This window comes from Astyanax mexicanus, chromosome 14 (genome assembly GCF_023375975.1).
Source record: "Astyanax mexicanus isolate ESR-SI-001 chromosome 14, AstMex3_surface, whole genome shotgun sequence".
Taxonomy (NCBI): Eukaryota; Metazoa; Chordata; class Actinopteri; order Characiformes; family Acestrorhamphidae; genus Astyanax; species Astyanax mexicanus.
In genome coordinates, this window is record NC_064421.1 from 41,117,679 (window position 1) to 41,142,341 (window position 24,663).

The following is a 24,663-nucleotide window of genomic DNA, read 5'->3' on the forward strand; positions in this document are numbered from 1 at the left end:
TATCCAGCTTTCATTCTTCTTAAGTGTAAACTATTCTAAACTAACAGTACAGACACTCATGAACATGAACATGGATAGCATAGCAATATCAGGATTTGTTTTAATGCCCTTTGGCAAGTTGCATCTTGATCAAGTTCTGGTTGGTAATTTGACCACTGGGTGTTTAGAATTGGTAGATTTCTGCAAAATATGTTTTTGAGCTGGGTTGCTGCATTTTCCTCAGAGTGCACTGTGATTTTACCCACTGATACTGCATCAGTGGCAGCTGGAAAAGAGGCTATGGCTAAATTCACGTTTCAGAGGAGCTGTGTGTTAATCTCTCACAAGTGCCGCCACCGCAGGTATAACGCCTCTCCTGGCTGGTTGCTGTATGATGTGTCGTTGCCCATATTTATTATCTTAATAATGAATAAAAGCAGTGATGTATTCATACAGTGCTAGATTTTGAAAAACACAGGGCTTTATACCCAACATCAAAGGCCCAGAGATGCCAGAATCAGAGCTGTATTGATTCGCCCACACTATACTCTAGTACTATACTAGTACTGTAGTTACCAAAACCAGACTGAGTGGAAAAGTGCTAAGTAGATAATATTTAGATATTTAGATATAGTTATTAGCGTATAAACACATAAAACCAGGAATTAGAAGAATCACAATGTGAAGAATTAAAAAACAGAAGAAAATAATGATATCTGAGAGAGAAGTATATCTGAGAGAGAGAGAGCCGGGTTAAACCTAATCATTTGTCAAAAACACAATGGCGAATCCTTCACTGGAGTTCCCCAGAAGGGTTAGACCAGAAGCTTTTGTACAAGAGCCTCCATAAAAGCCGCAACCACTGGGAACAGATGGGCTGTCCACTTAGATGTCCTGAAAGTGGAGTACCTTCACACAGCTCTATATAATAGCCTGGACTTGCCTGCTACTGAGAAAGCTAACTTCTAGAAACTTTCCTCAGAGAGAAGGTGTATATCACTGCACTCAGCCTCAGAAACTCATGGGTTAATAAACAGCTCTGGAAAAGGAAACTGAGTCAAACAATCAGCTGCAGTACAATTTACACAAGCCTTAATACCTAAAACCAATTTACTGTGTTCAAAATTCAGCTTTCCATCCCTGAAATCAAGGAGAGAGATAAACTGAAAGAGAGAGAGAATGAGTGAGAGAGATACACTGAAAGAGAGTGAGTGATTGAGAGTGAGAGATACACAGAGAGTGTGACAGTGATTGTGAGTGAGAGTGTGAGAGAGACAGAGTGAGAGATACACAAAGAGTGATACACTGAAAAGGAGAGTGTGAAAGATAAACTGAAAGGGAGAGAGATAAACTGAAAGAGAAAGTGAGAGAGATCAACTGAAAGAGAAAGAGATAAACAGAGAAAGTGAGAGAGACACGAGAGAGAGATAAGCTAAAAAGAATGAGAGAGATTAACTGTGAGAATAAGTGAGAAAGATAAACTGAGAGAGAGAAAGTGAAAGAGATACACTGAAAGAGAGTGAATGAGTGAGGGAGATACACTGAAAGAATGAGTGAGAGTAAGAGTGATACACTGAGAGAGTGAGAGAGATACACTGAAAGAGAGAGAGAGTGATTGAGTGAAAGATACACAGAGAGAGTGAGATACACAGAGAGTGAGACACTGAAAAAGAGAATGAGAAAGATAAACTAAAAGGGAAAATGATCAAGTGAGAGATAAACTGGAAGAGAGAGTGAGACAGATTGAATTGAAAGAGAAAAAGATAAACAGAGAAAGTGAGAGAGACACTAAGAGAAAGTGAAAGAGATACACTGAGAGAGTGAGAGAGATAAACTAAAAAAGAGTGATACAGATAAACTGAAAGAGAGTGAGAGAGAACATTAAAGAGATACACTGAGAGAGAGAGTGAATGAGTGAGAGAGATACACTAAAAAGAGAGATGGAGATATACTGAAAGAATGTGAGTGAGAGTGATACACTGAAAGAGAGGGATTGAGAGTGAAAGATACACAGAGAGTGAGAGAGAGAGAGAGTGATTGAGATACAATGAAAGAGTGAGACACTAAAAGAGAGAGTGTGAGAGAGAACTCCTGTCTGACTTTATTCATTCTCTCGTTTTGCTTTTAGAGACGTGGAGATCTGTAAAGCTTTCCTCACCCCTCCAGTTTAAAACTTCAAAATAAAAGTCCCTTTTAAATTAAACCTGAAAGTTTTATTTTTTGATAAATGAACCAATATCGCTTCTTAATCAGCTGGAATAAATGTACCAATGCTTTCACTGCAACCTTAACATATCTCTGTTTTCATGATACATATTTTTATATTAAGGCAAAAGTTTAATTATGGCTTATAAGATCGATAATACACATATAATTACTATATGCTATTTTTTTATGTATATTACAAATAAACACATGTACATCCATATTTTCATATTTTGTACTTACCTCTGGTTACTCTCTCACACATATACAGTCACTGAGTCTCTCAGTCACAGATTTTTGGACAAACCATGGAATTTCACATCTCCACAGTCCAGCAGAGAGGTAAGAGTGGGAAGATGGAGGAGAGGTGGAGAAAATGACATACAGTCTTCTCAGTCTTTCCATCCTTCCTTTCACCAACTCTACCCTTACCTGATTTCACTCTTTACACTGATCGCTATATATGGAGTATGTGGAGTATTGCTGGTGAATTACAGTGCATACTGTTGTTTTCTGGGCTTCTGTTGGGAGACGGTCTGCAGGTCCAGTGTTGGGAGACGGTCTGCAACTCTACCACATTTTCACTGAAAGAGGTAAGAAGAGAAGCTTAAGAAGAAGCAGTTGGCCACTTTTTATAGCTTATTAGTAACTAACTATCTTTATTAGGAACTGTCATGTTGATTTCAGTCAATGGCAGCCTTGGCAGTTCGGGTTTGGTGTTAAGCTCAGCAGCTTTGTGTATTGGTGTATTGAAGAACATGTAATCTAATTTAATCTAATAAACAGTCACTGAGTTGCAGTTCTGCAAATGGAAACACCTGGTTAATTTAAGAGGTTAATAAAGATGGTTCGGATTGGTTAGAGCTGACAGAAAGGTCAAAGTATCTTGGATAATCACTCTCACAATTATGGAGAGCAGAAAAGCCTTTTAAAAAGAACACATATAACCCTGAAGTTGGGTAGGCTATAACAGCAGCCAAGAACAGAAAGCTGAGGCTGCAGTAAGCCTGGCTTTTTCCTGTGGTCAGAATTTATCAAGAAAATATTTGAGACCAAACCTCCTTGTGTGAAAAGTCCAGGCTAGTAAAGATGGTGTAATGGTGTCGTGGAGGTTTTCTTGGCACATGGCTCTTTCTTTGGGCTGATAGTACCAATCATTTTTACTGGAATGCCACAGCCTATTTGAGTATTGTTGTTTTTCACAGTCACGTCCAGCTCTGAGTAGTAGCTTCATTAAAAAGTCTGCCTGCACTGTTTTAACAGGCCACTCACCGGTTTTCAGGCTCTTATAATAATCTTTACTGAGCTTCAGGATAGCTAGTACATGTGTGGGAGTTCCTCCAGCACAGACTAAAGGCTAGTTTGTATTAACACAAAAGTTTAATACTTTAGACCAGTATTTCTCTATATCTTACCTGTATGATAAACTACTCACCAACACACACTGCTGACAGCCCTCATTGATAATAATTTGAACATAGAAAATGTGGAAAGGAAATATGTGTTTGGTAGATTATTTCTTTGTTGTAACAATGCTTCTTAACAAATCTTATATGACTTATTTCTCTTTTAATGGTGCCACATTTGTAAGGAACATGCCTTTGTGAGATGAGCAGCAGAGCTGAGTATGTGGGTTGCTGCCATAAAAAAAAATCCAAAACGTTCTCTGCCAATGCCAAACTGCTTATTTATGTTCCTGTTGCTATTGGCACTTGTTTTGATAGTTACTGATGGTTACTTTCAAAAACCATCCCTAATCATGAATAAAAAGTGTTCTAAATCACATGAAATGAGTAAAAATAAACTCTTTCTTTGCCTCATTGGTCCAAGTGCAACCATGCCATAATATCTGAGTTGAGTGTTGTTGTTTTTTTCTAATGCAGTAAGCGTGGATAAGCTACTGTTTAATTGTCTTGACTTTTTTGTATTGGCTGGTTCATGGTTTGTTCAATTACGATTATGTGGAACAAAACATTTTTTTAAAATGTCATGTTTGTTGTAACAGTCAATGTTGAAGGCCAAATTCCATATAATAGGGGATGTCAGAGGCCGCAAAATGGGTGTCCCAAGAAGATGACACCCCAAGGGCACCAAACAAGTCAATGGGAGAAAAAGCTGGTTGGCATTGGCAGAGAGGATTTGGCAAATTTTACTTGGGCACAACACACATACTCACATATACACATACTGTTTATCCCACAAATGGAAATCTAACAGGCTCTTCAATGGTATAAGACTTCATGCCAAGAAGCATTGTAACAATAAAGAAATAATCAACCAAACACAAATTTCATTACTTTATGTGCTATGTTTAAAAAAATGCTGAATGTTGATGAACTAATGTTGATGTTGAGTTTAGCGTTTTCAATCACCCTTATAATTTTAATTTGATTTTAAACTGAACTGAAGTGAACACTGGGCTAATTGGTGGGTTTTATTGATTTCCTGTTGAACAGTTTGATCCTGATGTAGTATAAACTCTGGTTAACTGAATTATTAGTGCATTTAGGAAGAAGCAGTAGCCTCAGCTATTGATTACAACACCACATTAAAGGTCTCATTCCATCATTTCTTTTCATTCATTTTAAAATGTCTAGTTGTGATCTCTAGTATGAATGAATGCCATGTGAGCCGTTTTTTGTCAAAAAACAGTGCTCCAGTATTTCTGTATAATCCTGCTTTAATTCACTGGATTAGTGGTCTCTGAAAAAAGACAGGATTTCAGTTCTTGCTCATAAATATTCATACATGCAAACATATCGTCTCTGATTGGCTAACAGCACTGCCTTTGCCCCACAGTAAATTTTCAGCTCTAAAACTCTAAAAGAGATATAGACTTAGATATAAAGATGTAGCATGGCGCACGCTTTGACCGGTGTTCTGTCGAGTTGTGCTACCTTGTCAAATAGTTCTTCCCTAATGTATATTTAAGGTCTCTGTAAAATGCAGAATCCCCCAGAGATCTGATGTAAGCCTATAGTTATTTACACAAGATAGTTGAAATTAGGTACTGCAGACAGTGGAGGCTAAGAGACAGTTTCATATGCAACATGCATATACAACTCAGAGAGACCTATTGTATTTCACAAACAACAAGAAAAAGTGGATTTTAGTGGAAGGAGACCTTCAACAAATATGGAAATGTGAAAAAGGTCTATTAACCTATTAGGACTCCCCCTATCATTTGTGATGTCCCCAACACTGGGAGGGTGAGGACAAGTGCAAGCCTCCAATACATGTAAAGTCTTAGCTGCCGCTAATGCTACATCACTAAACAGCCAACACACCCAGAGGAAAGAACCAAATATCCAGCTCAGATACATTAGCCAACAGATTCAATGCAAGTGATGAGGGAAGAGGTTTCCATCTACCCATGCCTGAAAAAGCCAGGCCTATTGTGTTACCTATATCATGCAGGACACTTTTTATTCTTTCAAGTTCTTGCAGGTACATTTAAAGGGCAGTGGAGTGACCAGCTTCTCTACTGTATTAATTAAGAGTGTCCTTTCACCTGTGTTTGTGTTTTGCTCTAGAAGCAGTCACATGTTCCGGTTTGCAGTGTGGTGGATGGGTGTATGGGTAGGAGTGTGTGTATGCCTATCCTGGGCCGTGCCCCCTCAGCACCGTGGTTGGCTGCGGCTGTGGGAGGAGGGAGAGAGCTGTGGGGAGTGTGACAGGTCTCGCTGCCCTGTGGTGCCATCCGGCTGTCCGGCAGGCCTGGTGAGAGACAGGTGCGGCTGTTGTGAGCACTGCGGTAATGCTGAAGGTCAGTGGTGTGACCTCGACCGCTCTCAGGAGTTCTACGGCCGCTGTGGTGACGGGCTGCGCTGCCAGAGGAGGCCGTCCCGTGCCAGGGGTCTGGGGGCCGAGCCAGAGCCCAGGTGTGTGTGTAAGAGCAGGGGGGTGGTGTGTGGCTCAGATGGTTGGACATATCCCAACCTGTGCCAGCTAAGAGAGGCATCCAGTAAGTTAGAGACCATGCTGTACCAAACGGCTCCAGGACCATGCAGTGCTGGTACGTCCATTTAATTTCTACATGTTTCTACATTTAATTTATACAGTAGCTGGTAATTTAATCAGTAACACTTAATTAATTAATTGTAATTTTACATGTTTAGTGACCTACCGTATTTTTCGCACTAGGCGCACTTAAAATCCTTTATTTTTCCCAAAAATCGTCAGCGCACCTTATAATCTGGTATGCCTCATGTATGAATGTTATCTTCAGCGGTAGGTAAAGCCAGTAGCCTGCTGATAACCCTGGCTAGCACTGCTAGAGCAGCATTAGCCGCTAACCGCTAGCTCTTTCGCCATTCAGAGGTAAGTATTATTGGTCTGTAGTCTGTTGCTAACCCTGGCTAGCACTGCTGGAGCAGCATTAGCCACTAACCACGCTAAGCGCTAGCTCTTTTGCTATTAATAGGACAGTATATCGGTCTGTAACATGCGTGTTTTTACCATGTTAAAACAAGCTACATGGGACGAATCACTAGCTATAATGCCCTGGCTTAGCGTAACACTCAGGGTTCCTCAGTGTAGCACTGTCAGGCTAGCATTAGCAGTTAGCAGCTAATGCTAATACTCTAGTCTTAGTGCCGGAGAAATTTGGCAATCTAAGCTTACTGTATACAAACTAAAGCGCTTCACTCACCCCAATAAACAGGTAGGTGTTTCCTACCTTGTACAGGGGCTCTTAAAAAGATATACAGTACCAATCAAAAGTCTGGACACATCTTTTCAGTGAAGTTTTTTTTTCCTACATTGTAAATAAGTACTAAAGTCATCAAGACAACAAAGGAACACATAATTAATTGTCAGGTCAAAGTATCAAAGTTCTTAGAATTTTTTAGAATTTTATTTTTTTGCAATAGTATAGATAAGAGCAATATTAGGGCTATTCACTGTATACCAACTGTACATTTTCACAACACAACTGATGCACAATTTGCAGCTGTTGAGTGAAAGACATTCCAGCTGACTACCTCATAAAGCTGACTGAGAAAATGCAGAAGTGTGCAAAGCTGTCAAGCAAGGAGCTACTTTTTGTATAGGTCTATAGGTTTGTTTAACACATTTTTGGTTTATTAAATTATTCCATGTTTTTCTTCATAGTTTGGATGACTTTAGTATTAATCTACAATGCAGAAATATTTTAATAATACAAAGAAAATCTCTGAAAGCACAAAGTATTGTAAATGTTCTAATAAAATGTCCAGAGAGTGGAGGTATTAAGGCATTATAGTGGCCAGTGAGTGCAAGCACAAAGTAGGGGTTTCTAATCAAGTGGCCAGTAAATGTAGATGTTTTCTCCTCATAGCTCCTCGCATAATCAGAGACCCCAAAAACTCGAAAAACTATACTGGCCATGACATCGTATTTGGGTGTGAAGTGATGGCCTACCCTTTACCAAATGTGGGCTGGAAGAAGAAGGACAGTGACCATTTCCTCCCTGGGGATGACCCTCACATCTCTGTACAGGTGAGTGAGGTGCTGTTTGTTATTGGATCATAAAACACCACTGCTGTACTGGAACTGTTACACTGTCCTAAATGCCCCTCCTCTATAAGGTGCGTGGTGGTCCGCAGCGCTACACTGTGTCAACCTGGCTCCAGATCCACGGCCTCCGCCAATCAGATGCAGGCATCTACATCTGCATCTTCCACAATGCTCTGGGAGAGAAATCTGCCTCAGCACACCTATCAGTGATCAGTAACGGTATGATGAAAAAATGGGTCAGTTTGATTGTAGTACAAAGAAGGGGGTTATAATAAAGTGGCCAGTGAGAAGAATTACAAGCTAATGTAGGTGTTTCTAATAAAGTGGCCAGTGAGTGTAATTACAAGGTACTGTAAGTGTTTCTAATAAAGTGGCCAGTGAGTGTAATTACAAGGTATTGTAGGTGTTTCTAATAAAGTGGCCAGTGGGTGTAACTGCAAGGTACTGTAGGGATTTTTTAATAAAGTGGCCAGTGAGTGGAAGGACAAGGTAGGTGTTTCTAATAAAGTGGCCACTAAAAACACTGATTAATCTGTGGATATTAAGGTCATGGTGCAGGCTGAAAGCTTTCTGGGCTTTGATATATTCTAGCCCACAATCTGAATCAAAGAGAAGAACACAGGCTCAACAATCAGAAAATGTAAATTCATGAGATGATTGATGGCAGTGGTTTAATATGGTAATGCTGGAGCTCTCATTCACTGCTTATTGATCTGTTTTTTGTTTCAGAGATAAGAAACATCCCGAATGGCCTGTATGACAGTGACCTTTTCTCTGATGGAAGTGAAGAGCCACATGAAGAAGAGCTGGACCTTGGGTCTTTGACTGTGTGATAATGTTCAACATATCTTAGAATCACATATAAATAACTGCTACAATTTAAACAAAATACACCAGCACAACACAGGATAAATAAAATATGTGTTTATTAATTTTATTACTATTGAACTTTGGCACAATATTGAGCTTGGAAATCATCTACAGTCATCACAGTAAAAACACCTTTACAGCAACCTTTCTCTATTAATTAATAAACAACTTTTTACTTTGGTGTGTAATTATTGGCACTTTCTTTTCGCACACACTGTACTAGTCTAGGTGGTAGTAATTTTTAAAGGCCATAAGAAAATGTTCCTCCCTCAGTTCCTCGTAAATGCTTGGTGTGCGCTGTCCACATGTTCCTTCTACACACTCTCTTCTGCAGTGTGGAGATCACAAGATTAAAACTATACACACAGTATAAACAGAGAGTAGCAAATCCTAAACCCAAGACTCATAAATATCAGAACAGTTCTGAAATAAAAGGCCACATCTGTTTAACTCAAGCTGAAGGTCACAGTTTCTCCAACAGGATAAATGCAGTAGTTCAGCCCAGAATCTATATTATCTTAAGTTAAAGCTAAATAAGGTTAGCCATCAACCAAACAATTTGTATACTTACAAATTCCTACTTTTTTTTTTTTTTTTTTTTTTTACTTCTATCCTTATTTTTAGCTTGTTTTTAGTCATATCCAATTCCCATCCTGTAGTAAGGCGATTGTTGAGAGGGTGAGGGCTAGCATGTTTTAAAATTGATGCTAATGCAACTTACTGAAGCTCAACAATAACTACTCATTCAGTTACTTTAACTAACAGATTTCAGGCATGTTTAGCTGAGGTAACCGAACAAATAATTATTGTTCTCCTCCAAGCGTGTTGAGCTTTAGTGATGTTGAGTTTTAAAACTCTCCCAGGGGTTTCACCTGATGTTGGATTTAATTATTTTTTTCACATTTATATATTACATAAACAAATACCTGTTATTAATTTGGCTGATGCTGTTTTAGTCTGCAACTTTTCACATTTACTCCTGACAGCATCATTTTTCCTACTGGGCTTGTCCTCCCAACTTTTTACGTCTTTTTTTAGGTTGTCTCTTATTGTTTTTCAGAGCTTTATTTTAGAAACAACAATATTTTTTGACTTAAACATTCTTTCAGTGTCTTTCAGTACATTCATACTGTGACCATATGGCAACGAAACAGTGGCAGTTGCAGCTGTCCACAGTAATGGACCATGTTTGTCCATTTTCAATTACGGCAACTAGAAATATAACGTTTTTTTTATTATTTGAACACAATATGTAATAAGGTTGGCACAACTTTTGTTTGGGAGTTTTGAAGTTGTTGTACATAAAAAAGAAATGAACTGGGTTAAAGATTTATTATTTATCTGCAGCCTTATATAGATGGGTTAATTCGGCGGGAAACCTTTCCAGGATAAGGATAAAATGAATGAACAGATCAATTTCGTCTCCATAGTGGTGCTGCTATTGTGGTTTTTATACCAGCAGCAGCAGCAGCTTCAGGCACAGTACTCTAGGTTAGTTCAAATTCGTTAAACGAACATGCTCATTTTTCCTGCTTTTCCGTTTTTTCCGGTTCTGACTGCAGCCCACTTTGTTAGCGTCATGCCGTCCAGTTCCGCCCACTTTGTCAGCATCATGTATTAGCTCCGCCTCTGAACGGAAGTAAACAATGTACAAGCTTGCGAGACTGACAAGGCGTGGCGTGGACAAAGTGGGCGGGACTGGACGCGCTGGACGTCTAACTCCGCCTTCCCGCAGGCTGCAGTCAGTAGTAGTTGGTTATTTTTCTTTTTCTGCTGCCGTTGTTGAGGAACACCTGCTCAGCTTTCTGTAATTGGTCCGAAAGTTCGAACCATTCAGAAAAGCGCTTTCACACTGCAGGCGAACCGGACCATGGATCAGAAGATCCGGACTGAAACCACCTCTGTTGGTGGGACCAAAATCTGGTCCTTTGGTCCGGACTGTGGTTCACGGCTCCTTTCACACCTGCTACTTTGGTTCGGACCAAACGAGGCAGGTGGGAAAGCACCCTTAAAGTCAAAGGAGCACTAGATGTTAATCTACACAGATTTCTCTCCTGAAAACTGTTTATTTGGGTAAGTAAAACGCTTCAGTTTATTTACAGTAAACTTAGATTTCCACATTTCCACTAAGGCTGGATGTAGCATCATTATCATTATCATTAGCGGCTAATCGCAAGCGCTAGCCACAATAAATGCCACCCAACAGAGCTACACTGAGAAACCCTGAGTGTTTTGGTAAGTCAGGGCGATATTAGGTAGCGTTTCATCCCACGTAGCTTGTTTTACACGGTAAACATGCAGACTATAGTCTGATAATACTCACCTCTGAACGGCAAAAGATTAGCACGGTTAGCGGGTAATTCTAATACTGCTCCACCCTAAACTAAACTGAAACTCTTGAATAAAGCTGTACTTCAGTGGAGTGGCTTTACTGCTCCTTACAACATGACTGGTACAATTCATACATAAGACGCCCCGGAATATAAGGCGCACCTTCGATTTTTGGGAAAATTATAGGATTTTAGATGTGCCTTATAGTGCAAAAAATAATTTAATAAATTAAAACTCTTGAAGATAATGAAGCCAGTTGGTGAGGCTTTGAAAACTATTCTAGTTGCCACCTAGAACATTAGGTGATACTTTCAGCTGATCTGATTCTACGCTGCATTCTGTTTGAACTGGGATGTCATCATTTGCAAGTTTCAAGTAGGCAGTTTCAACTGGAAGCCCTCAAATGTTTCCTATTTGGGATGTAAGGAGAGCCTCACACAGCAGTAGTAAAGCAGCAGTTTTATACAGTTTATTATTACTTCTATCTATTAGTGTCTCATTAAATCAGTCGCACAGACAGTACTGTCTAACTACTATTTGTGGACATGTTTACATCGTGTTTGGATGTGCAAAAGGCAGTATATTGCGTTACTATGAACTTGTTCTGCTTACAATGCTAATCATACTAATCTGTAGGACATATTTTGTCTAGATTCCCTTATAAAACACTGGTACATTTCTTTCAAACCTGTTGTGGCAAACTCTGAATTCTTTAAAGAACTGTTTTTTTGAAAATAAACATTATTATTTTGATATAATGTGTCGTTATTGGAGTATAGGAACTAATGGACACTGTCAACTAGTGTGCACATTTATTTTCAGCCCTTACATCAGAAGTAAATGGAAATCATCATTATTGCTGCTTTGCTGTAAAGGGCAAAACTTTTTTACCTCAAGTTAAATTAAGTTGCCTCACACACACTGCTTCATCAGGAATAGAGTGACAAAACATTCTTGGGGCTAACAACCAAAGAGTGTCAGATATGCACTAATTATCAACATTACCCTTGCATAATTTCAGTAATGATGGCTGTTCATTTTCACATACAGCTCTGGAAAAAATTAAGAGACCACTTTAGTTTCTGAACATTATTGTTGTATTCTATAAACTATGGACAATATTTTTTTTTTCATTTTCACAAAATGTTGAAGAGCTGTCAGGCCTCTAATAATGCTAAGGAAAGAAGTTCATATTTATAAAGTTAAGTGTTCAGAAATTCATATTTAATGCAATAATCACAGTTTTCATGCATCTTGGCCTGTTCTCCTCCACCAGTCTTACACACTGCTTTTGGATACCTTTATGACACTCCTGGTGCAAACATTCAGGCAGTTCAGCTTGGTTTGATGGGTTATGATCATTCATCGTCCTCTTGATTATATTCCAGATATTTTCAATTTGGTAAAATCAACGAAACTCATCATTTTAATCTCTTAATGTTTTCCAGAGCTGTATTTTAGTAACAACAATATTTTTTGACTACAACATTCTTTCAGTGTCTTTCAGTACATTCAAACTGTGACCAGCAGAGGGCGCCATATGGCAACGAAACAGTGGCAGTTGCAGTGGTCCACAGTAATGGACCATGTTTGTCCATTTTCAAGCTGAAGGTCTTGAAGTTTGCGGAACTGGTGCTAAATTCCCTTAATAAGTGTTCTGGGTAGATGTTCTGTATAAAAAGGAAAGCAGGTGTGTAACCAGTTCCCTGTGCCTCAGCTTGACTGGGAACTGAGCAGTCCTGGGCTGTAGAGTGTTGGTTTCAAGTTCAAGTTTAAAGAAAGTAAAAATATTGAATATTGACGGACTTTACTCCAGTCTGAAACCACTTAGATGGTAGCTGGAGTGTCTGTCAAACCTGCAGGGGTCCAAAAGTGGTGAAAGGCAAATATGGTGGGTATCCAGTAGGAGGCATCACATCTCAAAATGCCGGTATATGTTCTCCACGTACCCCAGGACTCTCTGCCAGTCGGGACCTTCGGCTTTCAGCATCTCCTCCACTGTCTGAAGAGAAACACAGTGTTCAGGTTCTGATCAGCAGAGCTGATCATTCTCAAAATCACCTGTTTGAAGATCAGAATGCCTATATTCCCAGTCTACATTCTCATGTGGGGCTCAAATAAGAAGAATATGGGCATGGGCCCATAAAAAAATAATAACTTGCACTCACCTAGTATGAGTAGAGTTTACTCAATTTTTGATAAATTATTACCTGAACTGAACAGCTAATACACACAAAAAAGGGGTCACCCATTATGCAAGTAAATAATGTCAGAAACTTGGGAAAAAGTGGTGTTCACCCTCTCCTGACTTCTGATTGATCACACCTGATCATCTTTAGTATACATACCCCTCTGTTTCCTTAGCTTTTCGCCGAGTATTGAATCTAGTTTTCTACCTCTTCTAGGATGCTTTCTTTTGTTGTTTTTCGACCCATTTTGTGTTTTTTGACTCTGTACACTGTTTAATCCCTCCTAGTTCCATCACGGACCCTGAAGGGCCCATCACTCAACTTCATATGTGGGGTCAACATAAGTGCACAACTGGGCCATCCATACAGAGCTCTCATGGGTATGTTATCTTGGATAAGCTCACCAGTGAGTTAGTGATTCCCACACTCTGTCCCGTCTGAAATGCCAGTAAGAGGTTTTCTTTCTGTAGAAAAAAAACACATAACAATCATAATCTTTAGCATTAGCACACTGTAAAAAGTAACATCATTTCTTTCATAATATCCTAACGATTTAACTGTAATTATAGTAAAGTTGTGTTTTCGTAAGAAAGACGTGTATGACTAAATACACTTGAGTAAACTAGTAACAGACACTTTCAAGATCTAACTTAAAAAATGTAGCACCATATTAATTCATGCATCTTCCCTATTGGTTCCAGGCATCATTTATTTATTTATTCAGATAAATTTAGTAAATAAAACTGTGTTTTAAGTGTACTTAAAAAGTAGAAATATAATGCTTATATTTACTTATCTTTTCCAGGGAAAACTTTACTTATTTCAAAAATATTTTGTGAACAGCAAAACAAACATACAATTTGGTGAGAAAATTGGATTGTTATAGAGGACGACAAAAAAAACACACATTTTGTCATGAAAAAGAACACATTTAATATTAAATTAAATTAAATTAAAAATTTTTTTATTTTTACATTTATTCCTGTAGTTTTACATTTATTTATTTATTTCTGAATTTCTTTATTTATGTGTTTATTTATATATTTTAACCTTTCTACATTTATTTATTTACTACCACATTTATTCATTTATTTATTTCTGTATTTGTATGTTAATTAGGTAGGCAGACTTATCCTTAATCTAAAGCAGGATTGGTCAACTACTCTATTTTAACTACTCTAACTTTCCAGCACTGTGCTGGCTGCCCCACGCCCGCGATCCCCTGGGGCCCAGAGAGACAGGGGAGGTCCTGACCCAGCACCGTAGCTGGGGAGATCCGTGAGAAAGGCAGGTTGATGTTCACTAAATAATTTAACATTTTGTAGCTCAGCATAAGCTGAGAGTGAGGCTGTTTCTGTAATGCAGTTTTTTTTACCACATTGGTGGTGTTGTGTATTACCTTGTTCTCAGGACTGAGCGTGTTATATGGTATATGTGAAGGGAGGTAGGTATGGTAAACTGCACAGAAGGCCAAACCATCCACCCAGCTGCTGCTGAAGTTAGTGATCTCAATATTCTGAAAGAGAGAGAGATATAAAGAGAGTAGAAGAGAAAACAAAACAATTATTCCTTTTTCAATATATACAGACAGTGACACTCGTCACCTTATTCAATTCATATATCAGATCAATATTAGATCAATCAATCATCAGTTTATCCATCTGATTATTCACTTCTTTCTAGCCAGTGTCAAAGCAATTTACAGCCTAACCCACGCATTAACACAAGTTAAAGAAAAACAAAGCACCCAAAACAGTTTCATTAGCATGACATGTGATCATGTTATATGTTGAATTTTATTTTTGTATTTATTTACTTTTTATTCCATTTTCCCCCCATTGTGGAAGGACAACTACTCAACTCACTCAGGAGGGTGAATACTAGCACATGTCTCCTCCTATACATGAGACCAGACTCTCTCAGGCTCTGGTTGCTGACGTGAAAGGCATTACCTGGCATTTAAAACAGCGATCCTTGGATCATAGTGGCAAGCGTTAATCCGCTGGACCACTTATTAATTATTAATTATTAATATTAATTATTATAATTGTGTTTTGTAACTATGTGCTGTGAGGGTCTGTTTCTATTAGACAACATGTTGATTACTGTGTAATGTCCCTTTTAATTAAATCTTAAATAACATTCAAAATCAAAGGAAACTCGCACAAGAACACAAAAAGCCAAACTCAATCTCAAAAAACTCCAAAGTTTGGCCATTCTTGGTTTTACTGATTAGCTAGTAAATGTTGTTTTTGTTTTATGGCCCAGAGCAAAAGTCTGGAATTAGTAGGATCTAATGAACTGAACCCATTCTTCTCAAACAGTGAAATGTTCTTATTGCCACTTGCTGCAACACAAGCTCAAAGCATGGTCCAGCCACCCCCATGCTTAACAGTTGGAAAGGTGTTCTCTTTATGAAAATCTGCATATTTGTTCCTGTTAACAGCTATTCCTTAATTACACAATAAATTAAGTAAACAGCTTCCTGAAAAAAAAAACTTTTATAGTTGTCTCCTGCTTTCTAGGAATAAATTCTATTAATTTCTAGATTGGGGTAATCCTATCCCTAATGTTAGGCAGTTGCTTAGAGGAGCTCATGGCTGCTGATAGTTTGAAAAATGTCTAAAATATATGAATTCAAAAAATATGTGAAATTTGCCATTTTAACCAGATTGTTTGGGTGGAGCTCTGTACCGAGTATCCGATGGTTCGGTTCTGGCACCAGCGCAGTAGTGAGTTCCTCTTGGAGCCCCCATGCCGCCGCACCAGCTTACTGAAGTCCTCTAGAGGCCTGGATTTAAAAGCACAGCAAAAATAAAAGGGAAAAAATATTTTAAAAATCTAATTTTTCTGTTTGTATTACCTCAAACTAACAAACAGTTTGGTGTGTGCTTCATCTTGCACTGTGGTAGCGACAAGAAACTTAATGTATGTCTTTCTCAGGACACTTTTACACCTTAAAATAAACATGCAGACTAAATTATTAGTCCTGAAGATACAAAACTTCATCGTATTTGTGCATTAGGTCTATATTTATTATTATACCACAGTTAGTTGCTACCCTGCATTCTGATCGGCTGAGATGCGTTCTATGAGAGGCTGAGAGGGGTTCCGTTATCAGCCGGTAATGCACTGTAACCGAAGCTCTCCATGTATTACTCCACCACATACAGGTAACCTAGCAACAGTGCAGCACTTACAAGCCAAACAGCAAACACAACTCGAGGAGTGTTTATAACCAAACACATCATATTTTCTCGTCCTCTTTAACTTAAAATCTTTCATTAAAACTCTTGTATAATCGCAATAATACACTCGAGGTTCGTACTATAACGTGTCATATTGGCCCTGCTGCGCTGCTCTACTGTAACAGCTGTGCCAATATTACACATTATAGTGCTCCCTCTCGTGTTTTATTGCTTACGTATTATTATTTTTATTATAATTATAACAGATGTTCCATTTAAAATGGTTCAAAACATGACTTCACAAAGTGCAGAATAAGTTTTGTGAGCAGTGTAAGAGTGTAAAAGTGAGAGATGCTCAGTGAGATAGAGAAGGACAGTGCGAGAGAGATACAGTGATTTAATAGGACAGAAAACAGAATGAAAAAAGAAAGGAAAAACAATTTACACTCACGTCGTCCTGCCGGTCTTATTCAGGGGAAGATCTATAAGAGGAGAACTCGACAAATGTGATAAATTCCCATCCTTTTTATCTGTTAAACACACACAGACACACAGAGACGAGGGATAGAAATGAATGCAGTGTCTTCACTCTATGAATATATTTTCAGTGTATTTGTGGGTTTCTGCTTGTTCTGTGTACCTTTATATGAATTGATCAGGTTGTCCTGCTGGTCTAAGATCAGTCTCTCTCTGGCTGGGTTGTTATTCTAGAATTTAACAACATCACTGTTTTACCAAACACACACACACACACACACACACATACTCTTCCAAACACATTTAGTTTGAATAAATCCACATATAAAACCATTCCACTGTTGAGCAGTGGTCAGAGAGTATCTATCAATTTTTAATATAAAAAAAACACATTTAAAAGTAAATCATTCAAGGCTTTGAAGTTTAAGTGTTAAGTGTGTCAAATTTTACCTTCATTAAAAGAACTGTATTTATTACTCATTTCCAGTGTGTACACACTAGGGGTGGGCGATATGGTTCTAAAATAATATCACGATATTTCAGGGTATTTTTGCGATAACGATATACTTGCCGATATAGGAAAACTAAAATAATTAATTCATTTCAGGAATATAGTATAATAGTATAACAGTATAAACATAATGTGGCAAAATAAATAATATAGCATAAAATAATATAATGCAGCAAATAATATTGCAGAATATTTAGTGCAAGCATATAAACTGCAAACAATTAAAACAATTATATAATAAACACACCTAAAGCTTCACAGTAAATAATAGACTACTTTTAAGACAGAACATCTCTATTATCACAATATGGATTTTTAATATCATGATATTTCTGTGTCACAATATATTGTATACGATATAATATTGCCCACCCCTAGTACTCACTACCACGACGGTAGGTACATATTGTAGGCTAGTTGATTTATATCCGAAATTAAATTTTATTTACAGTATGTAAGTCAGCATCCCGTTACAAAAACATTTGTCAAGACAACACAACCAGACGAACAATTAACTTGAGTAATGGCTACTGGAATTAAACTTTATATCGTTTTGCTGTATCATTTGAAGCTCTAAAACTTCACCCAGATGGAAGAGATGGAAGAGCCCAGACCCATTTCTGAATATGGATGCCGAATTCAAAATTGAATCAGAAAAACAAATAGACCAAAGGAGGATGGGTCCCCCCTTACATATTAGCCTTGATAGTACATGTTACAGTACATGTGATAGTACAAGGTACATGTGAGTGTTAGTTTTTCCTAGAGTTTCTTTGAAGGGAGTTTTCCTTGCTTCCGCTGATCACTGAGGGTTCTGCTCTAATACTTGTCCAAACTACCTGTATAGAATGAATAGAACTAAACTATAGAAGCAAAATTTACACTTTCAAACGAAACTAGGTTTATCTTCAACACCAACAAAGCACTCCTACATTCTGCAGTGGTATGAAAAAGTTTGGGCACCCCTGATCATTTTCATGATTTTTCTTTAAAAATCATTATTTGTTCAGATCAGCAATTTCAGTTAAATATATCATATAGCAGATGAACACAGTGATATTTGTGAAGTGAAATGAAGTTTATAGGATTTACAGAAAGTGTGCAATAATTAAACTAAAATTAGGCAGGTTCCTAAATTTGGGCATTCTTTTTATTTTATTGATTTGAATATCTTTAACACTAATTATTGGAACATATTTTTTTTAATAAACTCATTAACCATTGACCTAAATACACAGACAAATCCAATTATGAGAAAAGGTTAAGGAGCCAGTTGCAAGTTTTCTCCTCTTTGCATCTTGGCAAACATGGCAACATGGGACCTCAAAACACACAACTCTCAAATAACCTGCAAACAAAGATTGATCAAACATTATGGTTTAGAGGAAGGATACAAAAACTATATCAGAGATTTCAGCTGTCAGTTTCCACTGTGAAGAGCACAGACACAGTTCTAGTTAAGGCTCAAAGTGGCAGACCAAGAAAAATCTCAGATAAGCAGAGGAGAAGAATGATCATCTCAGTCCCCAGACCTGAATATTATTGAAAATCTGTGGTGTGATTTAAATCAGGCTGTTCAGGCTCAGAAACCTGAAATCAAACCTGACTGAACTGGAGATGTTTCATTAAGAAGAATGATCCAAAATACCTTCAACCAAAGGCCAGACTCTCATTGGAAGCTATAGAAAGAGTTTAGAAGCTGTTACTTCTGCAAAAGGAGGACCTACTAAATATTGATGGAATTTTTTTGTTGGGGTGACCAAATTTATGCACCTGCTTAATTTTATTTAAATAATTATTGCGCATTTTCTGTAAATCCAAAAAACTTCATTTCACTTTTCAAATATCACTGTGTTCATCTGCTATATGATATATTTAACTGAAGTTGCTGATCCGAACAACTAACGATTTATAAAGGAAAATCATGAAAATGATTAGGGCAATCCCAATTTTTTATACCACTGTATTTCCAATAAGAAGGGCAGCGAGTTTTGCCACTTTAGTGCCACCCTCAGTACACAGAACTCTTGAATACAGTAATTAAGATTAGAATGGAGCTCCTTACCTTACTGACTGGTTTTGTAGTAAACTTTATGGAGGTCTGGGATGTACCATTCAGCACAGTGCTGGGGGGGTCTGAGGGAAGTCGGGACAGGCTTCTGCAGAAAGACGGAATGCACCTTGAAATTAGCGAGTGGGTGTGTTTCCACAAGATGTTCCAGTCAAAATTTGCCCTTTAACACCATGAAACCAAGACAATGAAGCGTTCACAATCACTGAACACCATTCTCCACACTGCCGGATCCGTGGGAGTTAATTTAATTCCAGAAAGATGATTCACGCTAACTCTACTGCTCATTGGTCACACTCCATTAGCTTCTGGTCATACTTCAGAGAGGGGCTGCTTGGAGTTATTTTATGGGCTTGCATTAAAGAATATATTTTAAAAAAATAATTAATAACAGCAGTATTGTATGATTAATCACGAATAATCACACTTTTGCCTCTTCTTAAGACGTGAGCAGTTAATAGTAGCTATTTAAATGTAAATAAGACTTTTGGCTAAATGCTAAAGTCTAAAAACTTTTGGCTGGAAGCTAAAGCCCAAAACCTTTTGTCTAAATGCTAAGGGCAAAAAACGTCTGGCTAAAAGCTAAAGCTCAAAAACGTCTGGCTAAAAGCTAAAGCTCAAAAACGATTGGCTAAATGCTAAAGTAAAAAAGGAACTTTTGCTTAAAAGCTGAAGCCCAAAAACTTTTGGCTAAATGCTAAAGTCCAAAAAGTTCTGGCTCAAAGCTAAAGTCCCAAAACCTCTGGCTAAAATGATAGGATACTAATACCTTTGTCTGATATAGCCATGTCCCAAAAACTTTGGCAAAATGAAAAAGTGCAAAAACATTTGGCTAAACTACGGCTAATAGAGCAGTGTCCAAACACCTTTGGGTACATGGTTGCTATGGAATCCCAGATCATTGCTAAGTGGGTGCTATGTTGTTGCTATGATTTACCAAGTGGCTGTTAATGTGTTTGTAAGTTGTTGCTATGGAATTCCGGGTGCTTGTTAAGGTTTTGCTGAGCTATTGCTAGGTGGTTGCTATCAAATCTGTGGTCATTGCTTGCGTACTGCTTGGTATTACAGGTGGTTGCCAAGGTGTTCCTAGGCAGTTGCTAAGTTTTTCAAGTGGTTGCTTAAGTGTTATGGTGCTAAGGCATTTGCTAGGTAGTTGCTATTATTTCTAAAATTATTGACAAGGTGTTGCTAGGCAGCTGATAAGGTGTTCCAGGTGGTTGGCAAGATGTTAAGCGGTTGCTAGGTGGTTGCCATCACATATGTGGTGGTTGCTGAGGTGTTGCTAGGCTAAGCAGTTGCTAAAGCTATGGTGTTTTTAGGTGGTTGCTATCTGATCTTTGGTGGTTGCTAAGCTGTTGTGTGGTGTGTGCCCAAAGCCTTTGCCCAATAGCTGTTTTATCCAGCAGCTCCTCCATACAGACACAGTACTGAGGAGCGACAGACAGAAGTCATTCCATGCACAACTTTATAATGAATGTAGGATTGGGCTGGTGTCACAGACCTGTTTAACAGACAGACTGAGGAGATCCTTTATCCACAGAGCCACCAGGCTTTTTTGCCACGGACTGATTTAAGTTAAGTAAATCATTGAGTGTGAATATTAGTACTCACCGTGATCTTTCTGTAGTATCTGTTTCTTTCTCTCCTCTCCCTCTCTCTTCTTTCCATCTCCCCCCTGTCCCAGTGCTCCTCACGCCCCCATCTGCCGGTCCTCTTTCTCTGCCCCGGGATGGAGGCAGCGCCCCCTGTTGGCCGAGAGTGTCCTTCCCTTGGCTCTTCTTCTGCCTACTCTGCTCCAGCTCCGCTTTTAGCCGCTCCATCTGCACCTCCACCTCTTTCTGGCCCTTCTGAGTGTCGGCCAGCTGCCTCTCCCAGTCCTGCTGCGCCTCCCTGAGCATGCTTAATTCCTCCTCCGCCTCCGCTCTCAGTCTGTCTGCCACCACCAGCGCTACCTGCAGGTCGGACTGGAACTGCAGCCACTCGCTGCGCTCTGTCTGGAAACACACACACACACACACACATACACAATAAAGAGTTAAATTCTGCACAATGCCTTCAATTTATTGCAAGACTGTAGCAACTATGTGGAATATCATAGCAACCACCTTGCTTAACCCAAGCCACCTTGGCTCGGGACTGCCCACAGACAGAGCTGAAGGTGGGCTGCAGCAGAGCCGACACTGCTCTGTTTACTCCAGCTAGTTAACGTTAGCTGTCTTGTGTATAGTAAGTAAGTATAGGTTTAAATAGGATCTCCGGTTGATCATGAACTTAAACTACACTAGAAAGGCATGGTTTGACAAGGTAGCATGACTCAGCAGAACCCTGATCAAAGCAAGCACTGTTCGCTTCGGATTTTATGATATAGTGCAGATGATATAGTGGGGCTTCGACGTGGTAAAACTGCCCAAGCACCAAATCACCAAGTCTGAGGTAAGAGTTTAGATGCATTAGTTTAAGGACCACAACTAGACATTTTTAAATAAATAAAAAACGATGAAAAAAGACAAAACGATGGCCACATATACAGAAACACCAGACTGGCAGAAATGTAAGCTGACTTTCTTTGAATAAGCAATTGTTAGTCATATTGATTGTTTTATCTTATTCTAATACATTCATACAAATGTAAAACACAACTGTGAGTTAAAAAGGGACTCTGGCAATGTCTAAATAGTGTGAAGCTATATAAACCCTTGAAGGCAACTCTGTAGGAGTTTATTCAGTACTGGACTTTTTGCTATGTTGTATCCATGCTGTGGCTGATATACATTACAGTGGGAAAGTCATAACATGATTTATAGATGTCTGGATTGTCCAAGTCAGCTGGCTGATCTTGGGTCAGTTGATGCTGGTTTGATAGTCTAGTGGCTATATTAGATTACACAGACAGGATGGAGCTGATTGTTCACTGGCACGTTAACCCTACATGTGTAATGGCCATATGATCCCTGTTATGACTCCATCTGTCAGAATGATTCTTTTGTATTGCCTCATCTGCAGTGAGTATTACTCACACCGTTATACTTTATGAGGAATCCCACCAGAGCCAAGAGAGGACACGAGAACCCAGTACAATTTACTTCCTCTCTAAATCTGAGGATTACACAGAAGTGGAGCTTTATTCATTTACAGAAAACACTGACAGGCCACTTTATTAGAAACACCTCCCATACCTCATACTTCCACTCTATAACAACTTTATTAGAAATACCCGCCTCCCTAATACTTCCACTCACTGGCCACTTTATTAGAAACACCTACAGTACCTCATGCTTTTACTCACTGGCCCATTTTTTTAGCAACATGTCTCTACCTTGTACTTTCACTCACTGAGATGTCTCTCTGATGATCTCTCTCAGATTGTTGATGTGTTATCTGACACTGAATGACACTGTTATCTATAATCATGAAAATTCTGGTTTCAGGATGGATCCAAGTCCTGACATGTCTATTCTGTCATGATTTCTACAGTGACGTCTGCTTTCAGTCCAGTTTACGCTGGAGAAAGGCAGCAGAGCTCGCCTCAGTGCATCTCTGCGGTTGTTTTGATTTGCTGGAAAAATTAAAGCTCCATGCAGATTCTACAGTCTTACTGCCACCCTGAATGTGAAGGGAAGGGCCTGTGGTCTGCATAAGCTGCAGGCCAGGGCAGGCCCAATTACCCTACACTCAAATATATAGTATATTGGAAACCCATTCCATGAAGCTCTCTACATTCCAAAGTTCTCAAAGTAATCTGAAATGAAACATGAAATTTGGAGGTCTGTAGGGAATGGAATTGACTCTTAATATCACTGAAAGTTGGCTTTGGAATATTAACTGTATTTTTTACACTATAAGGTGCACTTAAAATCTATTTTCCCAAAAATCGCCACTGCGCCTTATAATTCATTGCACCTTATGTACGAATTTTAACCAGTCAGGTTGTAAGGAGCAGTAAAGCCACTCCGCTGAAGTACAGAGTTATACAGGAGTTTTAGTTTAGTTCTCCAGCGTGTTTTAACATTTTGCACGTGTAAATGAACTCCTTGTAAGCACAAATGTGAAACTAGCAAGCAAAAACAAGGGAATCATGTGCTCGCTGAAGAAAATGTTGCCCGGGCTCTCGCCTGTAGTGACTGTCTCTCGACTGGTGCTGTTCGCCCAGGGAGACGGTCGCTCTAGGCGCTAACCCGATCTCTCCAGGTGAGAGACGTTTGCTACAGACGAGAGCCCGGGCAGACAGAGCGGGTCGCTCCGAGGACTAAACCCGGGCAGACAGAACCAGCTGTTTGGATGTTAGCATAGCCAGCTAGCTAACTCTCCTGCCGTCCTTCTTTCCCCGCCCTCCTCCGGCTCGTGGAGGTAGGCGGTCCATCACGAACCCTGGACATATCAGCCTATAGCGTTCGCTGAGGGAACTGTCAAAACCACCCCCTTAAAACTTGAGCGCAAAACACTCAGTCGAGCAGAAACCGCTGCTGCAGGTAATTCACACAGCGCGTGAGGGAAAAAAAAGCACCTTAGAGGAGAAAAATTAAGCTCGAGAGCAACATTTTCTTAAGCGTGCACACAATTCCCTTGTTTTTGCTCGCTAGTTTCACATTTGTGCTCACGAGAAGTTAATTTACACATGCAAAATGTTAAAACACGCTGGTTATTTTTTTTCACCAGTTTTTTTGCGCCCGTGACTTTTGACATTGATGTGACGCCATATGAGTATATCAGAATGCAGCCTGCGGCTTACCCCAGCTAGCACTGCTCGAGCAGCATTAGCCGCTAACCGTGCTAGGAGCTTGCTCTTCTGCCGTTCAGAAGTGAGTATTATCGGAGTTTAGCAACATAAATTTAATAACTTTCTTCTAGTATCCACAACACTGGATCAGGCAGTCATTTACCTCATAAAGAAAGTCTATATAGCTAAGGGAAGGTACTCTGGAGGAAATTACTACACACTGAGGTTGGGATGGTGGAAGAACATGCTAATATGCAAATAGATGTTACTAGATATGTTAATATCAGTGTTGCACTGCTCCAAGCTGTCAATGGGCAATGAAATTAGTTGTTTGCTGAATGCTGCCTTTTTACCTGCTACTTTACAAATACAAATCTACTAGTAGTAAACTGTGCTGCATTATGTTTTTACAGGACATTAAGGAAACAATTAGTGTCACACCTACCAGGACTGGATACTAGATTTAAGGTTTAGATATGAAGAACACTCTTTGAGTAATGTCAATTTAATTGATTTATTATTAAGTGAATTGTGTCACTCCTTGAATTTAGTGTTACTCATTATTGTGTTTAGTGTGATTTTTAGGATCAAATGATAATGGTTATTTAAACAAATATACTAAGAATACT

At 39.0% G+C, this 24,663-nt stretch overlaps 2 protein-coding genes across 2 annotated transcripts in view; one reads left to right on the forward strand and one right to left on the reverse strand.

Moving 5' to 3' along the window:
• The first annotated feature begins 5,373 nt into the window (after window positions 1-5,373).
• Window positions 5,374-8,738, forward strand: LOC111193183 (kazal-type serine protease inhibitor domain-containing protein 1-like). Its single transcript, XM_049463636.1, has 5 exons — window positions 5,374-5,393; window positions 5,718-6,199; window positions 7,502-7,662; window positions 7,752-7,899; window positions 8,410-8,738. The coding sequence occupies exons 1-5, from the start codon at window positions 5,374-5,376 to the stop codon at window positions 8,511-8,513; spliced, it is 915 nt and encodes a 304-aa protein (XP_049319593.1). The 3' UTR covers window positions 8,514-8,738.
• Window positions 8,739-11,671: 2,933 nt separating this feature from the next.
• The window catches only part of si:ch211-195o20.7 (cytospin-B), a 36,947-nt gene continuing 23,955 nt past the window's right edge, over window positions 11,672-24,663 (reverse strand). Inside the window, exons 5-12 of the mRNA XM_007257597.4 lie at window positions 20,929-21,311; window positions 19,312-19,405; window positions 16,899-16,965; window positions 16,710-16,788; window positions 15,765-15,861; window positions 14,470-14,586; window positions 13,475-13,534; window positions 11,672-12,883 (exon numbers count right to left, since the gene is read on the reverse strand). Coding sequence (XP_007257659.2) covers window positions 12,794-12,883; window positions 13,475-13,534; window positions 14,470-14,586; window positions 15,765-15,861; window positions 16,710-16,788; window positions 16,899-16,965; window positions 19,312-19,405; window positions 20,929-21,311 — 987 coding nt within the window. The 3' untranslated portion in view covers window positions 11,672-12,793. The remainder of the gene's footprint in view (window positions 12,884-13,474; window positions 13,535-14,469; window positions 14,587-15,764; window positions 15,862-16,709; window positions 16,789-16,898; window positions 16,966-19,311; window positions 19,406-20,928; window positions 21,312-24,663) is intronic.